At 32.4% G+C, this 18,332-nt stretch overlaps 1 protein-coding gene across 1 annotated transcript in view; it reads left to right on the forward strand.

The window, feature by feature from the left end:
* LOC129227910 (uncharacterized) overlaps positions 1 to 6,343 on the forward strand; it is a 29,443-nt gene extending 23,100 nt beyond the window's left edge. Inside the window, exons 9-10 of the mRNA XM_054862530.1 lie at positions 490 to 725; positions 6,195 to 6,343. Of these exons, the coding sequence (XP_054718505.1) occupies positions 490 to 725; positions 6,195 to 6,343 (385 nt within the window). The remainder of the gene's footprint in view (positions 1 to 489; positions 726 to 6,194) is intronic.
* Positions 6,344 to 18,332: the final 11,989 nt, after the last annotated feature.

An 18,332-nucleotide genomic window follows, 5' to 3' on the forward strand; every position in this document is an offset into this window, starting at 1 on the left:
GTTCTTTTTAGTGTAAAAGAGTAATTTTTAACATTATCTTGATTTTTCCTCTTTTTTTTTTTTTTGTCTTTCACATGTGCAGAAGAAAATAACAGTGCTTGTCTTGTCCATTAAGGCAAAATAGCACTTAAATTATTTTTCCTTATGGGGGGGGCAATGCACTTTAATACCACTTAACTGAAAAGAAGATTGACATCAGTTATGATGTTTAATGTTTGTAAAATGTTGAGCATTTGTATACTTTTAGTGGATTGAAAAAATATCCAGTTGTGAAAAAGTGGTGCAAAAATAATTTCTAAACAAAAAGTTAGACCAAAAAACAGGATTTTTTTCTTTTAAGTACAGATTTCAAAAGTTATTATTTGCTAATTTTGTTCTTTTTTATTAGCTTTGCCTATATCATTTATGCTTTTAGCACAAAGATGTTTTTCTTATTTTGTAATAATCTTTGTAACTCATTAATTATGATTTCCTTTCTTAATTGTATAGGAGACTTGCTGACTTATTGAACAGAACACATTTTAATGGCGTCACAGGTTCTTTGCAATTTGCTTCAAGTAAACCATCAGACCTCTTGATTTGGCAGTGGGTGAACTTTTCAAGCCAGGTGATTGGAATATACAGGTCTAATATTAAAAAGTTGGAACTAAATGAGAGCAAGATAGTTTGGTTGATGCGAGATGGCAGAAAGCCAATTGACGACGCAACAAGCAAGAAAAATCTTGGTATTTTGATTTCACACCAAATTAAAGTAATTTTTCCAAACATTTTTTTTTTAAGGTAAGTGCGCCAAATAAGGCCACCCTATGGTTCAAGGCCTAACATCTCACTCATTTATCATTCAGTCTGATGCAACTTTTGCAAGTTCAGGTGCTGACTCATAAAAAATAAGGGAAAAGTTACAAATGAAAATTTAAGTTTCAACTGTGTTTGTCAGCAGTTTTAATGGCAAAAAGGCTATTTGGCTTTATTATGAACATAGATCCCCAATAAGGCAAACTCTGGGTAAGGATTACTCCACTCAGGATCAAAGTACAAAAATGCCAAAAGGTACTCTCAAACTAAAAGTACGAGTTGAAAAATTCTTTAATATCAATTAAACCTCGTTTGATGAATTCAGAAACATTATCAAAACTTCCAATTTTACTTCCGTGGAATGGAGATAGACCAATCCTCACATCAAGGCACTGATAATTCCTTATTTACTGAAGTTTTCTTTTGGGCTACTAATGTGCACAGTTCATGCACAGTACGTGCATAGTTCATGGACAGCAGATGTAGCACAAGATCATATCCTCCACCCAATACTCTAGTGTCCTAATAAGTGCATCAGAGTGCTAATAAGACAATTAAAAAAAAAAGATGGTAGACAATGACATTTTTCCTTTTGCATTCATTAATTTCGTAAATTACAACAGGAAACAACTTTTTTTATGCTAGTAAACTGACTGTAAAATAAGATCAGGGAGTGTATTAACTTTTGCTACACTGTTGCCTCGTGATAACAGACTTCTCATTGCTAAGGGAAGGCTTTAACATCAGTTACTTTCTGATGATGATCAAGTCACAATCTAGCGAATTTTGTTGTACTTCGTCAAAAAAGGGGGGATAGCCTTATTGATCCACATGGCCTTATTTGGTGTACCACCCTTAAAACATTGTGTAAGATTAATACACACGTAATCAATCCGTCATTTCGCCCCCCCCCCCCCAAATATGGCAACGTATTAATTTCTCACTTTTATTTGAAGGTAGGAATTTATGAGCAAAAGTGAAAAATAACATTTCAATGCAAGTTCTACTATAATTCTCTTTTTGTGTCCTATAATTTTCAAAATAAATTTCTGTTTTATTCATTTTGAAAGAAAATTATTTTTCTTAACTGTTTTATAGTGCATCACATTCCGCTACTAGGATATTGCCTGTAGTAATGTAAAGTACCCAGGGCTTTTATTAAAGTCCTTTTTTTTTTTTCCTTTCTGGTTTAAAATTCCTTTCTTCATGAAATTGGTCCCCGAGTTCCTTTATTTTTTGTTCTGTTTTGTGAAAATTGCAGGATTTTAAGGAAATATTTATTTCATATTGAGTTGCAGATAAATAATTCTTTAAAGTTTAAAAGTTTCTATATTTGTATTTTGTTTGTTATCTTAGCTTATTTCCCCACATTTTCCAACCATTTTCCCCCAGATAATTAAAAAATCAAAGCCACTCATTATTCGCAACTCCAACGAACTATAGGGGGCACTGAAGTCACTGTCTAATGGCGGACTTAAAAACTAAAACAAATGCACATGGTAACGAAGAAAATGCTAAAAGTGTTGTGATTTTTGTTCGTACGTATGATTTTTTTGTTTTATTCTTTTTAAATTAATTTTCAAAGTCTTGTGGATATTCTGGCCCACGTAGAAAGAAATGAGAATTCAAGAAGCATTACTAAACGTCAAAGATTAATGCAAACTACGTAGTTCGTAGTTCTAAGCAGCTATTTCCACGATGTTGAATTCAATATTTATCAATTCTTGATAAAACTAAATAATAATTGTGGCCTGACAAGAATAACGATTAATGCTAGAAAATTCAATATGACATTACAAATTGTTATCGAAAGAAGATGATACTTTTTTGCCTTGCTTGGCTAGCGCTTATTGTTTTCCATTTGTAGCTGAGTTATTTCTCTCGAATTCCCGAATCGGTTAATTTAAAAATTTTCTGTTTCGATTTTTCTAATTTCTGAGTTACGATTTAATTGTGTCATGTTATGCAAATCATCAACAAAATTCTCACGGATATATGGTGGTAGTTTTCTTTTCAGTTGATTGACCATTATTTCTTTTCACTTATCGAATTCTGTAATCTTACTACCATTTTATTCCACTCATGATAAAAATAAAAAATGGTTTAACTTAAAACGCGAAATCTCGCCAAGGCTACTTTGCTCGCACTATACTAAAACTATAACCCTAAACAAATTTGGCGAAACCTTTCAGCTGAGAATAAAAGGAATAAAGTAAATTCTTTCTCGGTTATTCATTTTGTTCTACGATAATATTATCAAGAAAATATTTTGCATACTGTCCATTCCAACTTAATGCTGCTGTAAAATATGGTAAGTTTAATTAATTTAAGATTAAAAAAAACCCCATATTATTACAAATTCATGCAAAACAATAAATTTTTTTACCTTGTATAACGTTATCCAAGTTTGTTAATCCAGAATTTTCGCTTTCATCAATTATTAAGGAAATAATGAAAACTAACATTATTTTGAGAAGCTCGAGAATACTACTAAGGGACGAATTAATTTCTGTAGCTGAAAGCAAACTAAGACTCATCGATTGCGTTAATAAATACTCAGAACAAACTGCCTGTGTTTACGTCAACAGACAAACGTGGAACGCAACGTGGCAATGTTTTAGTTTCATTTGCAATTTTATAAATCACCGCAAGGTAGCGTATTCGAGCGCTGGAGTTCCGAATAGGTACTGCTCTCTTTTAGGTACAAAACTTTCTAACATTTTAATCAGATTAAAATTTTTCACTTTAACATCATATAATTCATTTATTTTGTTATAATTCATTTTTCTTTATTGTTACATACTTATTTATCTACTGACCCACATCACTAATTGTCTACATAACTTCCTCTCTTTCCTGCAGTAATCTCTCACTTATATGTCAGCACATGGACCAACCAGAAAACATACAAGTGGGAGAGACCAGTAAATGAAATTCTACTCTATTTTAGACCAAGTTAAGTTTAAAGGTAATAAATAGCAGAAAAATGTGAACTAAATAGTAGCCTCATTTTGATAAGCTGATTTGCCTGTGAAAACCAATGTTGAAATAAAGTTTAAGTAAAATAAAATTTACTTAGCTTATATGCTTTACTTCATTTTAAAGTGCTTTAAAAATGAAAAATATGTTTTTCTATTTTTGACGCATTGAATTGTTGGTATATTCCACTGTCTGAAGCAGATTGTTTTTTGTGAATTTGGCATGAGTTCCGCCAACTAGTGAAATCGCAATAAATTGATAATTATTTAGTTTTCTCCACAAAATGAACTATAGTCTCTTTGGAAGGTTAGTTTTTTTTTCTCTTCTCATGTGAGGCATTGTGGAGTAGAAAACTATATCTACTGAATAAGTATTTAAAAAATCATTACTAACTGCCCTGCATGCAATGTGTTGAACTAAACTTTTGAATATCATTCAATTGTTTATGTATTGAATCAGGTACATCAGCATCATGTGTAGGATAATTTTCAAAACCTAAAGCGAGAAATTGAATAGTGAATATTAAAGTGAGTTTTGAAACAAACAGAAAAGAAAACTTAGTGTAAAAATTCTATATATTTATAACCCAGCAGTGCATTTGAAACTGACCCACAAATACAAGTTAAATGACACAAACTTTTTATGTACAGTAGAGCGCCGATTATCCGAACACGTCGGGACCGACCCTAGTTCGGATAAGCAAAAGTTCGGATAATTGGACAGACAATTTAAAGGATATCCCTATCTATACAAAAACCTTCACACTTTATCCAGGCTTAGGACTGGCAACACTGTTAGTGCTGGCGTGTTTAAAAATGTTTTTTTTTTTGTCTTTTTTCATTTTTTAAACTTTTTTTTGTCTTTTTTTCATTTTTTAAACTTTTTTTTGTCTTTTTTTTCATTTTTTTAAACTTTTTTTTGTCTTTTTTTTAAAAAGATTATAATTTAAGTAAAAAAGCTTTTGATTTTTTCTTGCTTCAAAGAAGACATTCTTTTCAATGCTGCCATATCTCTAATGCTTCTTAAATGCATTGCTTGAATAGGATCAGCGTCTTTCTGCCTTTCGAGCCATTTCATAGCTTTTTCCAAGCATTCAAAGGCTTCGCTATGTGATGGACCTGGGTCATTTTCAGAGCATTCATTTTCAATTTCATTTTTATTTTCTTCATTTTCGCCTTCAATCTCAGCCACAATCTCATTGTCATTTAAAATCTGATATCCAGGGTCTTGCATGTCACAATTTAGCCACTCATTAATTTCTTTTTCCTCATAATTTAGGATTCTTCCCATCTCTTTTATAGTTTTACACTCCTCATTTTCCTTATCAGATGCTTCTGCTCCAGTATCATTTTTTTCCCTGTTTAAAATTTTATTCCAGGCATTTTTTAACGTTGATGATTTTACAAGCTTCCAGGAATCGGCAGCCATAATGCAACAATCTTTTAAATTAATGTTTTCGGCATTCTGGGAATCAGGCTCGTCAGTGTCTTCTGATAGAAGCATCTTTCTCAACATTTGCTTTCTATAAAAGCGCTTAAATGTCTCTATTACACTCTGATCCATGGGTTGCATCAGTGATGTAACATTAGGTGGCAAAAACTTTACTCGGAACTTCCCATTTTCCCGTTCAAGGGTATCTGCACACGGATGTGAAGGTGCATTATCAAGAAGTAGGAGTACTCTGCCCTCTTTCTTCATATCTTCTTGATGTGTCTTAACTTTAGGAATGAATGTGTGATCATACCAATCAATGAAACCTTCTGATGTCATCCAAGCCTTCCTTTGAGAAGTGTAAATTACTGGCAGATTTTTCCAATTATTAAAACATCGAGGCTTCTTTGAATGTCCTATCACGAACAATGGTATTCGATGGTTACCGGTTGCATTTGCGCAATTAAGAACTGTGATTCTTTCTTTGTTTAATTTAGTTCCAGAAGCACTTTTTTCAAACCCAGATGCTAATGTTTTTCGGGGTAAAGATCTCCAAAACAGGCCGGTCTCATCTGCATTGTAAATAAATTCTTCTTCGTATTTTTCTGATTTTACAAATTCAATAAATTCTTTTACGAATTTCGTAGCAGACTCTGTAGATGCAGATAATTTTTCACCATGCAATCCGATTTCGCGTATACCATGCCGTAGCTTAAAATTTCTAAGCCACCCAGAGCTTGCTTGAAATGTATTAGTATTTTCTCCATTCAACTTTTCGTTGAAAAATAGTGCCTTCTCACATAATAAGGGTCCAGAAATGGGATGACCAGATGAGCGTTTCTGCAAAAACCACATGTGCAAAGCTTTATCTACTTTATCATCAAAGGATTTTTTCATCGATTTTCTATCTTAGCTTCCTTGCTCACTTTCAAGTCCCGTTAAATACTTCATAATTGATTCTTCATTCTTTTTTATATCTGATATTGTAGACTTTCCTACACCAAACTCCGCTGCTAATTTTGAAGCGGCTTCATTATTTTTCAGCCTCTTCAATATCATTCCTTTGTCTCCTAGCGAAAGAACAACTCTTTTTCGCTTTCCAGACATCTTTTCACCTTCGTTGCAGAAAAAGAAATGAGCTAGATCGCTGGTGCAATCAACAACCGCTATCAAGAAACCTTTAGTAACAACCACTAACAACTCTATTAACAACAAGAATTAACAGCGGCTAGCAACCGATATCGACGATAACAAACTCTAAAAAAAGCAGAGCACATGATTCTAAGCAACTCACTTTGTCAACGTAGATACGTCACACAAACCAGTTTTTCCCCACGTGTCCACAGCGAGGGTGGGGGGAGAAGAATGCAAACAGGAATTTTGTGCTTTGACTTTGGTTTCTCAACCCCTTTCTTCAAACCTTTTGTGTTCTCTCTTCCCACTAACAAAACTCCCCAAAAATACCTTGCAGTTTCCGGATTAAAATTTGTATGCCAAGAAAGAAAAGAAAAAAGATAGATAACAGGGTGAAAAAAAGAGTATGTACGTAATTGAAAGCTTGGTTGGAAGGGACAGAAAAAAAAAATTAGGTTTTGGATGAAAAATATGCCGTTTGCATAAAGTTCGGAAAAAAATTTTAAAAGGCGAAAAACACGGTTCGGATAATTGGAAGTTCGGTTAATTGGATTTCGGATAATCGGCGCTCTACTGTAATTATAGTTAGCATTTTTGAAAATCCGTGTGCAGTTGAAAGTAATACGGTTTTCAACTTGACTAAAATGTTAACCCATTAATGCCTGACATTTTTTTTTTCAAAGATTTTTTGTTTACGGGTTGCAAATAGTGTTTAATAGACAGGAAAAATAATTAAAAAAATCTAATGCAAAAAATAAATGTTTTATTAATAACAGAAAAATTGTCCCTAAAAAGGGACGCTAGGCATCAGAGGGTACATGCTTTTTCAACGACAAATATTTTTTTGCCGACGATTTAATACTTGAAAAAAAAAAAAAAAAACTTTCCGACTTTGTCATTTTTGTTGAGTTTGGTGTCAGCAAAATGTAAATACTGCATAATTTGCTCAAATCAATTTCTACTCATTGCAGAACTAATTGCTATGTCGTTGACATCAGTTGATGGACTCCAGTAGAGTCTCCGCTGGGGCAAGCATGCATATCCACTTGTTAATAGGATAGCCAAGAATAAACGCAGCTCCTCTCGCGTTATAGAAGAGTATGTATTGTTTTTTTGTCGAGCATAGAGGGTGCTCTGAAAAACAAATTCATCCAGTATTTCATCTGTAAAAAACTCTTCAAATATTGACACTGGTGTCCATTCAACATTCAAAAAGCTTGGTGTTTCCACATTCCATACATTATTTTTTTTTTATTGATGGATATATCTTTCTTAACCCAATTTCTTTCTGTATTTTTTTTTCTTTATTTTTCTGCGTTTGCTTGGAAGATGCTGCTCAACATCATCACTGTCACTTGACTGACTATCTCCAACACATACTACCTTACCCTGATTAATTTTTCTAATGGTCATTGTAGCAGAAGATTTCAACTGTTAACCTGATAATTGATTAACATCAACTGAGTCATCCGGCCCACTGTATTCGTCAGTAATTTCACTTACTTGTGAAGGTGCACAAATGCATATATCAGCCTCCTTGAATTCTTTATCATCAGAGAGCTGTTCCAGAAGTGCTAAGGCTTCTTCAAAGTCAGACAAAACAATGAGAAAATCTCAATGAGTTACTGAAAATTATTAATGTCAAAAAATAACTCAGGTTTCAAAAAAGTTAATTTTTGAAACAGTTAGCTTTTCAAATTTACCTAAGTATTTTTCGAAATTGCAGAAAAAATTGTTACTGAAATATCTTTAAAAAAGGTAGTTTTATTATTAATTAGCCTTTTTAATTTTTAAAAATAAAACATATTGCCTATTTTTTAGTCTAAAAACATTTAATAACTTCTTCTGAGGCCAATTATGAATTCTAAGCAAGAAACTAGCAACGATTCAACAATGCAGCCTTTACTGGCTAGCGTCCCTTTTTAGGGACGCTCTTAAATTGCTATAAAATCCATAAAAATTTTAAAATCTACAAAAATGCAAGAAAAGGTGAACTGAAATATTGATCAAAGTAACATATGTATCAAATACAAATTGATTTACTTGTTAAAAATTTTGAAAACTTACTTTTTTGTTCTTGACATTGTGAACAATGAAATTCTTCACGAAGATCATAACAAAATGGTTACAGAACACAATTTATAACGATTATGTGCTGCCGTCTGCTAGTAACGAATTGAAACAATACTAAAGTAATAAATGAACACAATTATTGAGTTGAAATGTTTATTTTTGGGAAATTGAGACACAATTTTTGGATTGTCCCTAAAAAGGGACGCTAGGCATTAATGGGTTAAGAGGGACTTATGTAGGAACTGCCTCCAACTGGAGCGAGATTTCAAAAAAAAAAAAAAAGAGGGAATTGCGATTTCATGCTAGTATTTATAAAGTTGGATTGTTATAAAAACTGAGAAAGGAGGCAGAGCAACTTCTTTATGAAAAAGGGAGGCAAATGTGTAAAAAGACAAGCATCTGAACTTGACTAAATTTATTAATATAGTTAAATTATGTCTCATTTCAAACACAGTTTTGTACCTTTATAATTTTCATAACCTAAAATGAAGGAAACTGAGGATGGCATTTTAAAGCAGGTGTTAATTTATATGTTGAATTATTTCAAATTGCATTCATTGTCTTGGATATTTGATAGTATTTTGTTTAGATTAGCCTTTTGTTGAAAGTTTCTTATTTTTTATGCTCGATCTTAAATCATACTTTCACAAATTAAGAAAATATGTTTTGTACTTTGTTTTTCAGTTTCACATCATAACTGCCTTCTTTTCCAGAGGAAGATTGTATCATTGAGTTCCTACAAAAAATCCTTAATGCCAAATGTGAATCTGCTGTAATATTACTTATTGTGTTTGGTGCCATATGCTTTTGTTTCATCTTCATTACTGCAGCTATGTTGTACAAACGTCGGTATGTTTTCCCATTCAAAACTTTTTAACTTAGTTGTTTTGAAAAAAATAAAAATCTTTTTTATTTTTTTCAAATTTTGAACTCGATCTACAGATCCCATGGGCACGCATGTGTAATTTTAGATGGGGACTAAAAAAATTTTTATATTTCATTATGTTCATGTGGCTTCAATGTAAGGAAAAAACCTCACTTTTTCCTTCTGTTTACAAAACAATAAAATAATGTTAAATTCGTGAAGATTTTCTATTTTAAAATTCAGACATTTATAACTGTTTTAAAGGAGTATATATTTTCCTTTCTTCTAAAAGACAAGTGGAAAATTGTCTTCTACGTTGCAGTAATTCTAAAAGCAAAATCCATGTAGATTAAAATCCTAAAAACTTTCAAGGAAAAAAAGTTTCAATAACATGCAATGATTAATGACTTATCCTATAATGTTTTGAATAGTTACTCAAACTTTAAAAGACTGGCTAAAAGTGTCATGAGCGGATCTCGAGTTGATTAAGCTATACCTGAACTGACAAAATATATTTTCATTTTTACTTATATTTTTTCCCAAATTTATTTTTCATGTGTTTTTGAACTTTTTTTCTACTTCTTACTCTAATGTCTAAATGCTTTCCTAGGTATGAAAATAGACTGAAGTATACTGAATCCAGAATGAAAGAGCTGGGCTTGGTTTTTGCATCTGGAACTCCAGCACTTGATGAGTGGGAAATGCCACGCAGTAACATTGCAATTAACAGAAAACTCGGTGAAGGTGCTTTTGGAGCAGTCTTCGGAGGCGAGGCCTTTTTTGAAAATAAAGGGTGGATTGAAGTCGCTGTTAAAACTCTAAAATATGACTCGAAACCAGAAGAGAAGGTTTGTAGAGTTTCTTGAACAGTTCTCAACCTATTTGTAAATGAATATCTTTGTGCTGAAAATGTAAACAACTGCGTTGAAAAGGCACAAATCATTTTTCAGAGCAAAAAATGAGCTTATAGTAGAAAAGCCATCTGTTTCTGAAATTTTTTGCACACTTTGTGCTCAGTTGACGTTGTTTATACTGTGAAATCTCGTTCCAAGGAACTTCAAGAGACCGCAGTTTTTATTCATTGTAATGGAAATTTTCTTTTAATGAAATTCAAGCAATGTAATATCAGTTAAAATGGAGTTGAACACTTATCATTGAAACATATATTTTGTTGTATTGGTATTAATGAATTTTTACCGTATTTTTGAGTCTGAACTAGTTTACATAAACTAAAGATTAGAGGGTTTTAAAAAGTAATGCAAGATGCATATTCCATTTCTTCATGTGGCAAGTGGATCTTAGGTAGCCAATGTGTTGCATTGGTGGGAGGGATTCCATCCCTTTTACATCCCTGAAAGGTGTGCCACACCAAATTAGCTTTACACGCTTAGATAGTGTAATTATGAATGATTATTCTTTAAATCATATATCTTACTTAAAACTTTATTATACCAAAGATTCAATGATGGGATTCAGCCGGGTATTCATAGGTTTGCATGAACCGTTTCTTAAAAATTCTCTAAGCTCTATGTATCAGTTCTTAAAATTTCTGATGTTCCGCTGACTGGTATATAAATTTAAAAACTTATGCAGCCATTTTGAGGTTTTTAAGCACAAAATTGATGCAAATGAGTACATTGTACTGAAAACATTTAGAAATTTTTTTGAGAGTTATATCATCCCTTAAAAGCACCCAAAAAGGCAGGAATATCCTCAAAACCATCACTGTTAAGTTCTGAAGCGGAAAGAAGCTTCAGTCCAATGAATACAATTTGTTCCGAGAAAAGAAATAGATTGACTCAAAAATATTTTAAATATAATGGTAATCAACTTCTACCACTAAAATATAGGGATTCAGGGCATGTGGTTACCAAGTGCTTAAGGGTGCTCTTCACTGAGAGTCTGAAAGCTTCGGATCCAATGCTAACCTACGGGGAAAGTTGAATGTTATTTTACAAAATTCCTTTGAAGTTTTCGGGTCAATTTTTTTTCTGAGTATTTTTCAAGCCTATGTCTGTGTATTTTAGTTTTTATTTTTTTGATACGTCCATTCTTCGATTTTTTAAAATTCGAGAAAAAATGAATTTCTTCGAAAACGAGGTACTGTTGGACCTTTCGCTCTGTAAAAAAGCTGCAAATCGTGATATCGAAATTTTAAGAACGCCCCAACACGCAAAATATTTCCAGCTCTCTTTTGAGACTAAGTTTGAAATGATGCGACCATTTCTAAAAAAATATCGGAGTTCCAACCATCTGAAATATTTTCGAAAAAGCTCAATTTCTCTACTAAGCCACGGCTTTCACTGGTCCCTCCTTTCTTGAGGGGGAAAACCGGGTGAGGTGTATAAGATTTACAATCATTAGCGCAAACGACCGTTTCCATTTACTACTCCCCTCTTTTCCGGAGGCATTTTTCAATGAAGGAATGAATGAGTGCTTTTGAAAGTGAATCCACATGCTTGGAAACATCTTCACGATTTGATTTGTGTTTAGAAAGGATATAGTTTTTAAAGAGTGCTTCTGAGATAATTATTGTGAATTCTTGTGCTAAATGACCTCCTGAATCCAAATATGACCACCTTTTTCCATTCACACGTCCCGCTTTTTTGGAAATGTCGCCCGAAATTTTTTTCAGTTTTTGACAGTTTCATAGCCATTATTTTTATCTGGAGGGGAAGGGATCGTTATATTATACATTAATACTTTTCTGAGGGGCTAGAGAGGTGCTAAGTTTGTACGCAAGAACATATGGAGGAAATTGGTTAACTCATGGGGGGTATTACCACTTATTATATTATTAAAATCATCAAAACCCATCCTTTTTTTTAGGGGTTTGTTTTACAATTTTTTCCCATTTTTTTTTTTTTTTTTGGCATAAAACCAGAGTATAGGATTCACACCTATAAACCCTATATCCGAAAAAAAAAAGATTCACGTTGTAAATTTAAAAAAAAGGAAGTATCGCATTTTGCGTAAAGTTGCATCGCAGACCTTCAGTGAAGAACCTTTCCGTGTTACTCAAATTAATTCACGGATATAATTAAGATTAAAATGTTCTTAAGTATGCTTGTAATATAGCATTAATGAATATTTCTATTTCTGGGGATGCACTACCCCCATTACTTTTCACTATATCAAGAAAGCATAAACAATGGAGCTGGTGCATCCAAAGAAAGATAAATGTGTATATTAATGCTATTTTATAAGCAAATTTAAGGGTGCTTTTCACTGAAAGCGTACGGATCTAATGTTAACCTACGGGGAAAGTTGGATGAAGGTTTTACAAATTCCTTTGAAGTTTTCATGTAAATTTTTTTCCGAGTATTTTTCAAGCCTCTGTCTGTGTCGTGTACTTTTTGCTTTTTTGAAATATCCATTCTTTGATTGTTGAAAATTCGAAAAAAAAATGAATTTCGTTGAAAAAGGTGGTAGGTACTGTTCGACATTTTGCTCCATAAAAGATCTGGCAAAATATTCCCAGCACTCTTTTGAGACTTTGTTCGAAATAATGCGACCATTTCTAAAAAAAAAAAAAAAAAAAAAAAACCGGGGTTCCAAAACCGTATTCCAGATACTTACTAGATATTTGGAATCTATTTTTGTCTATATTATACTATGTTACTACAAATGTAAACGCATAAAATGCTTTCCACAGCTCAACAAACATTTTTAAAAATTATTTCTCGAACCAAACTCGAAAAAAATTCTTTACAAGGTATGTACACATTGATCATGTAATTCATAATACAGTGAAATCCAGTAACAATGAACTTCAAAATCGTGACTGAAAACTTATTTGGTTGAAACGGGTATTTCCTTATACCGATATTCGTTGTAACAGGATTTTACTGAATTTTTCTTTTGAAAATTTTCTAAGGAGAAAAATTATACATACCTGCATTTCTTTAAAGCATGAATGAGTATAAAAAAATTGTTTTAAAGCAGGGGTGGGTTCCCAGGGTCGTGACCCCAAATGGGGTCGTGTAGCATTTCTTATTCGGTCGAAACATTATTCCTACCAGAGTATAGTTAGGGGTGGATCGAATCTAACATAGCAGTTTTGTAATCTAGGATCTAACGTAGCTTTCACAATGTTGCAGGTTAGGTCCACACCTAGCGATACTTTACTAACATGTAGGCTACGGGATCACAGGTCCTTTACTTGGTCAAAAAGGGGTCGCAACGTGCAAAAGATTGGGAACCACTGGTTTAAATTTACAGATAATTAGAGAACTGATGGGGGAAGGGGGAGAACACTGACCATTTTGTTTTTGACTGGATGAATACACAATGTTCTAAGAATCTTTCGGTAGTCGTGTTACACTGAAATTTTCATAAGCTCAGACAAATAATTTGTCTGACGTCTAAAACATTTCCCTGAAACCTAAGGTTTTTCAATTTTTTTTTTTTAGCCGGTCTTTATCTATATATATTTGTGTGTATGCATTGTGCAGTCGCACCTGTTCATAGAGAAATCTAAGGAACAAAGTAACAATATCGTTTATAGTCTCAATTTCGCTATAAAAAGGTAAACAACAAGAAGGGAACTGAACCATAAATACAATATATACGGCTTGAATATTAGTACGAAAAACCAAATTTCTAGTTGAATTTTAATTCAAAGTGTCAAAGGTGAAAGTTTTTTAATATCCTGGATAAAAAAACAAATACATAGCCACAAGTTTTCAATCAAGCAATGCATATTCTACACTTATAATTTGTAGTTCAACAAAGGAATTGTTTTAGATGGGTGGAAAAACTTTTTGTCTATAAGTAAATTCAATCCGTTCGTATATGAATGCATTGAAAAAAAATAAAAAATAAGTGAATAAAAAATAAATGATTAAAAATCTTGGTATCGAGTTACATTTCGTGTCGAAATGTAAGGCAAAGAATATTCATTTCAGCCTTTCACGCTTTCACATTTACATAAATGAATTTGTTACTCTATCTGTTAGCTACATCATGTACATTAACATTGTTTACATATTATTGACTGTTGATCCGGTACTCATAACCAGTAAGTGTCTTCACACTTCTCAGTTATACTCAAGAATCGCTTCTCGTTACTACTCCGGAAATCGCTTTTTTCGAAATGGACTTCACTATAACTTACTTACTTACTACTTATTACACATGCATTTTCTAGCCGCTTCAACGTAAAGTACTTCCTTCGCTCATATGGTTGCGATTTTGAGGCGCACATTACTTCTTTAGTCTCCTGTATTCATTTGGTGTACTATACGTTGTTCCAGTTGGAAGCGTGGTCGTCTGTGAGCTTACATTTTTCTGGGAACCGGACGAAGCTCGCAAATGAATTATCGGCATAGAAGAAATAACGTAAATGCTCGTCTCAAACTTTATGCGAAAAGAAAGAAAAATAGCGGAAAGAACTTGGCAATTTGGAGAGAAAAGTAAGCATTTCATTTATTTACTTATTTTGCCCAATTTATTAGTTAATTATCAAGTAAAATATAATGCATAGAAGCAAAACCATAAAAAAGCATTACATACATATATATATTATTAATTTTTTTTTTCATATTTCAGAAAAAAACAGAACTGCCAAAGCAACAATCCTGAGGGTGACATAGGAATTTCATCAGAAAAAAAGAATGAAGACCTAATGAATGGTAGGCGAATAGTTGACATTCGATTTTTCATCAAATCTCTTCAAGAACTAAATGCACATAGCTCTCTTGGTTGCACGTTTTCAGACATGGATATTGTCTCAGAAAAAAGATGCGGTCTGAGAAGTGGCATTAAATTTAAATGTAAAATGTGTAATTTCACAAAATTGGTATGGACAGAGAAATCTCCACACGATAAAATGAGTATTAATGCAGCTGCCGTAACGGGAGTAATAGCAATAGGTGCAGGGCATTCAAATTTGGAAGAATTTCTTTCTGTAATTGAAATTCCAACGATATCCATCAATACGTTTCTCAAAGAGTATGACATTATATCAAAAGCTTGGGAATCAACTGCTTTGAAAGAAATGGAACTCGCTGGAGTTGAAGAAAAAGAAATAGCAATCCGGGATGGAAAAGTAGACGCTGATGAAGTTCCATGTATAACAGTGATAGCAGATGGCAGCTGGGCAAAACGGTCATACAGATCAAACTATTCATCTTTATCAGGAGTGGTAAGTTAATTTTTTTTCCTGTATATATTTTATGCATTCTTCATTTTAGAAATTTCTTTTTCATAAATAATTCTAAAAAATAGTTCTAGAATCAAAAACAAAAAAAAAAAAAAAAAAAAAAACGCCTAAAATACTAAATATACAAGATGTATATGTTTTTATACTCACAATTTTTAATTGATCAAAACGAAAATGAAAATTTTAATCATTAAATTGCATATGAATTGATAAATAGCTATCATTTCATTTAGTTTTAATCAGCTTATTTTGTTAAATTGAAATGGAGGATCTCAAAATTTAATTTCTGTCTATCCACACATATATTGCTAAATCCATTCTTGAAGCTGTGACATTGATAAGTACATATTTGCGTTTTGATTTAGGTATTCTAACTTTTGCCTTTAAATTTCTGTGTATCTGAATATAAGTAACTTTTATGAATCTTAATTTAATCAACCTTCTAAAATTTAGCACTTTTGCAGATGTGATGTTTTGCGTAACACTCGCTACATGGACTAATTATTATTTTTAAATACAAAAACGTTTTTAAAGAAAGTTCGTACTTTATGGCATAAGAAAAAAAATGAGATTTTTTTGCTGTTTAATTTTAATTGAATTTTAATTAAATTGATCCTGAGCATATTGATGTAGTTTCAGAGAAAACATTTTTAATTTTTAAATCAATGAAAAATTGTCACCAAAGTATACCCCATGACGGGGTAAAATGAGTCATCATACAAAAATGAGATGAATTTAATTTTGAGGTAGACCTGTTTCTAAGTATATTGGCATGTTTACTGAACTTGTTAGCTACAATAAACATGCACGAAAATATCCTATCAAGCAATTTAATCTTCACACTTTAAAATGACGTAGCTCTAAGCTCTCTCCCTTTTCCAGATTAAAGTTTGCTCGTTTGAACAGCTTGCACACACTAAGTGAAATTACTGAAATTTCGTACTAAACTACTGCTTTGCACCTTTTACATTTCACAGAGCATATAATTTTAAATCATGTATCTATTTTTAACTCAAATTTCATGTAAAAAAAGTGAAAGTTGACGAAAAAAATAGGTTAATTTGAAAATAGTTTAATATTTATTATATGAAATATTATCGAAATTCTTTTGTCTAAAACGTAACTATTTAAGAAGGAAACATTTACCAATGTTCAGAAACAAATTTTGTCAGTTACATTTTGATTTTAAAAAAAGGAATAATAAGAAAAGAAAAAACACTCTATGTAATCTCAAAATGTATTATGTAGTGATACGTTTTGCAATTTGTGCTTACAAACCATAAGGCTATGATTAAAATAAAGAGGGCAGCTTGCTTAAACCATAAACATGAATAACATCAAGTATATTTTTTAATTCATTGACTCGAGAAGTTAGAAATAAAGATTTTACCAGTTTAAAAATTAGTAATTAATAAGTGACATAATTTACATTGCATATAATAACACATAAACATGTTAAAAAATTTAGATATGGCTACAGTTCATGGAATATGGTGCTTTCATGACATAGATAGGCTAATTTCATATGATTACTATAGTCTCACTTTGTCACTTGGCAATTCCGTGTTTTCTGCTCTGGACAGGTAAAGGGCAGTAAATGTAATTTTTTTTTTTTTTTTGTATAATTTTGTCATCTGTTGTAAGTTGGCTTTATTGTACAAGATTGCTTATTTGGTTTTCACTGAAAAAAAAGTTGAATTTCAACATTTCTCTAATGTTAGTATTGAATCCAAAACGGCTTTCTTCAAATATCTCGAAAGCTCATTTCTGCAGATACTGCCGTTTACCTGCACACGGAAGTACAGTTTATCAAAGCATTTTTCCCAAAGATGCAAAAAAAAAAAAAATTTTTTTTTTTGACCTCTTGAATTCAAATTATGATTTTCGCAATCACGAGTGTGTGTGTGTATGTAGGCGTGTGTATTTATGTGTGTGTAGTGGGTATGTGTGTTTGTGTGTAGGGGGTATGTGTGTTTGTGTGTAGGGGGTATGTGTGTTTGTGTGTAGGGGTATGTGTATGTGTGTGTAGGCGTGTGTTTGGGTCTGTGTGCAGGTATGAGTGTGTGGGTAGTTGTGTGTAGGTGTGTGTGTATGTGTAGGTATCTGTATGTATGTGTACGTTCTGTATGTATGCGTGTGCGTATGTGTTTGAGTATGTGTATGTGTTTGTGTGTATGTATGTGTGTGTTGTGTGTGTGTGTACGTGCGTGTATGCATGCGTGTAAGTGTAGGATATTGACCTTAAAATAAAATGATAGCACACCAAAACAGTCAAATGAAAGCAATAAGCAATCGTAATTGCTGAAAAACTTATTGCACATTTTTTGGTCACCTATAATTATTTGAAAAAATAAAGTAATTGTGAAATCCATTGAAATGCTTTAATTTGAACAAAGAAAGGAAGGCGGCAATTTCTGCACTATGATCAATATAGTTCTAATACTTAGTTTGTTTCTGAAGTAAATGTTTTCAATGTGCAGTTAGTTCTGGGGGGGGGGAGTTACCGAGAGATTGGTTTTTTCGTGCTACTCGTAAGCACGATATTTATTCAGAAATAGAGTGGAGGAGTACGTCTTGGGGGTTTCCCCTGTAGAAATTTGTCAAACTTGTAGCTTTAAAAATGCAGTTTTAGATGATATTGTGCATTATATGAAGAAAAGAGCAAAAATGACTAAAAGGCATTCGTTTTTTTTTCTTCTTCTTTTTTAATTCACCACGCAAATGAAATTGGTGGCCTCGAACATAACAGTTGCTCCACTTAAGATTTTTTTCCTCACACATTTTCAAGCAAATCAATAAAAAATGCAGTATACATTACAGGTATTTACAATGGTATCTTAACGTGGTTTCAATGTAAAATCATGTAAACCATTTCTAAAACTGCAGCAATGC

Source organism: Uloborus diversus, chromosome 8, assembly GCF_026930045.1.
Source record: "Uloborus diversus isolate 005 chromosome 8, Udiv.v.3.1, whole genome shotgun sequence".
Lineage (NCBI taxonomy): Eukaryota > Metazoa > Arthropoda > Arachnida > Araneae > Uloboridae > Uloborus > Uloborus diversus.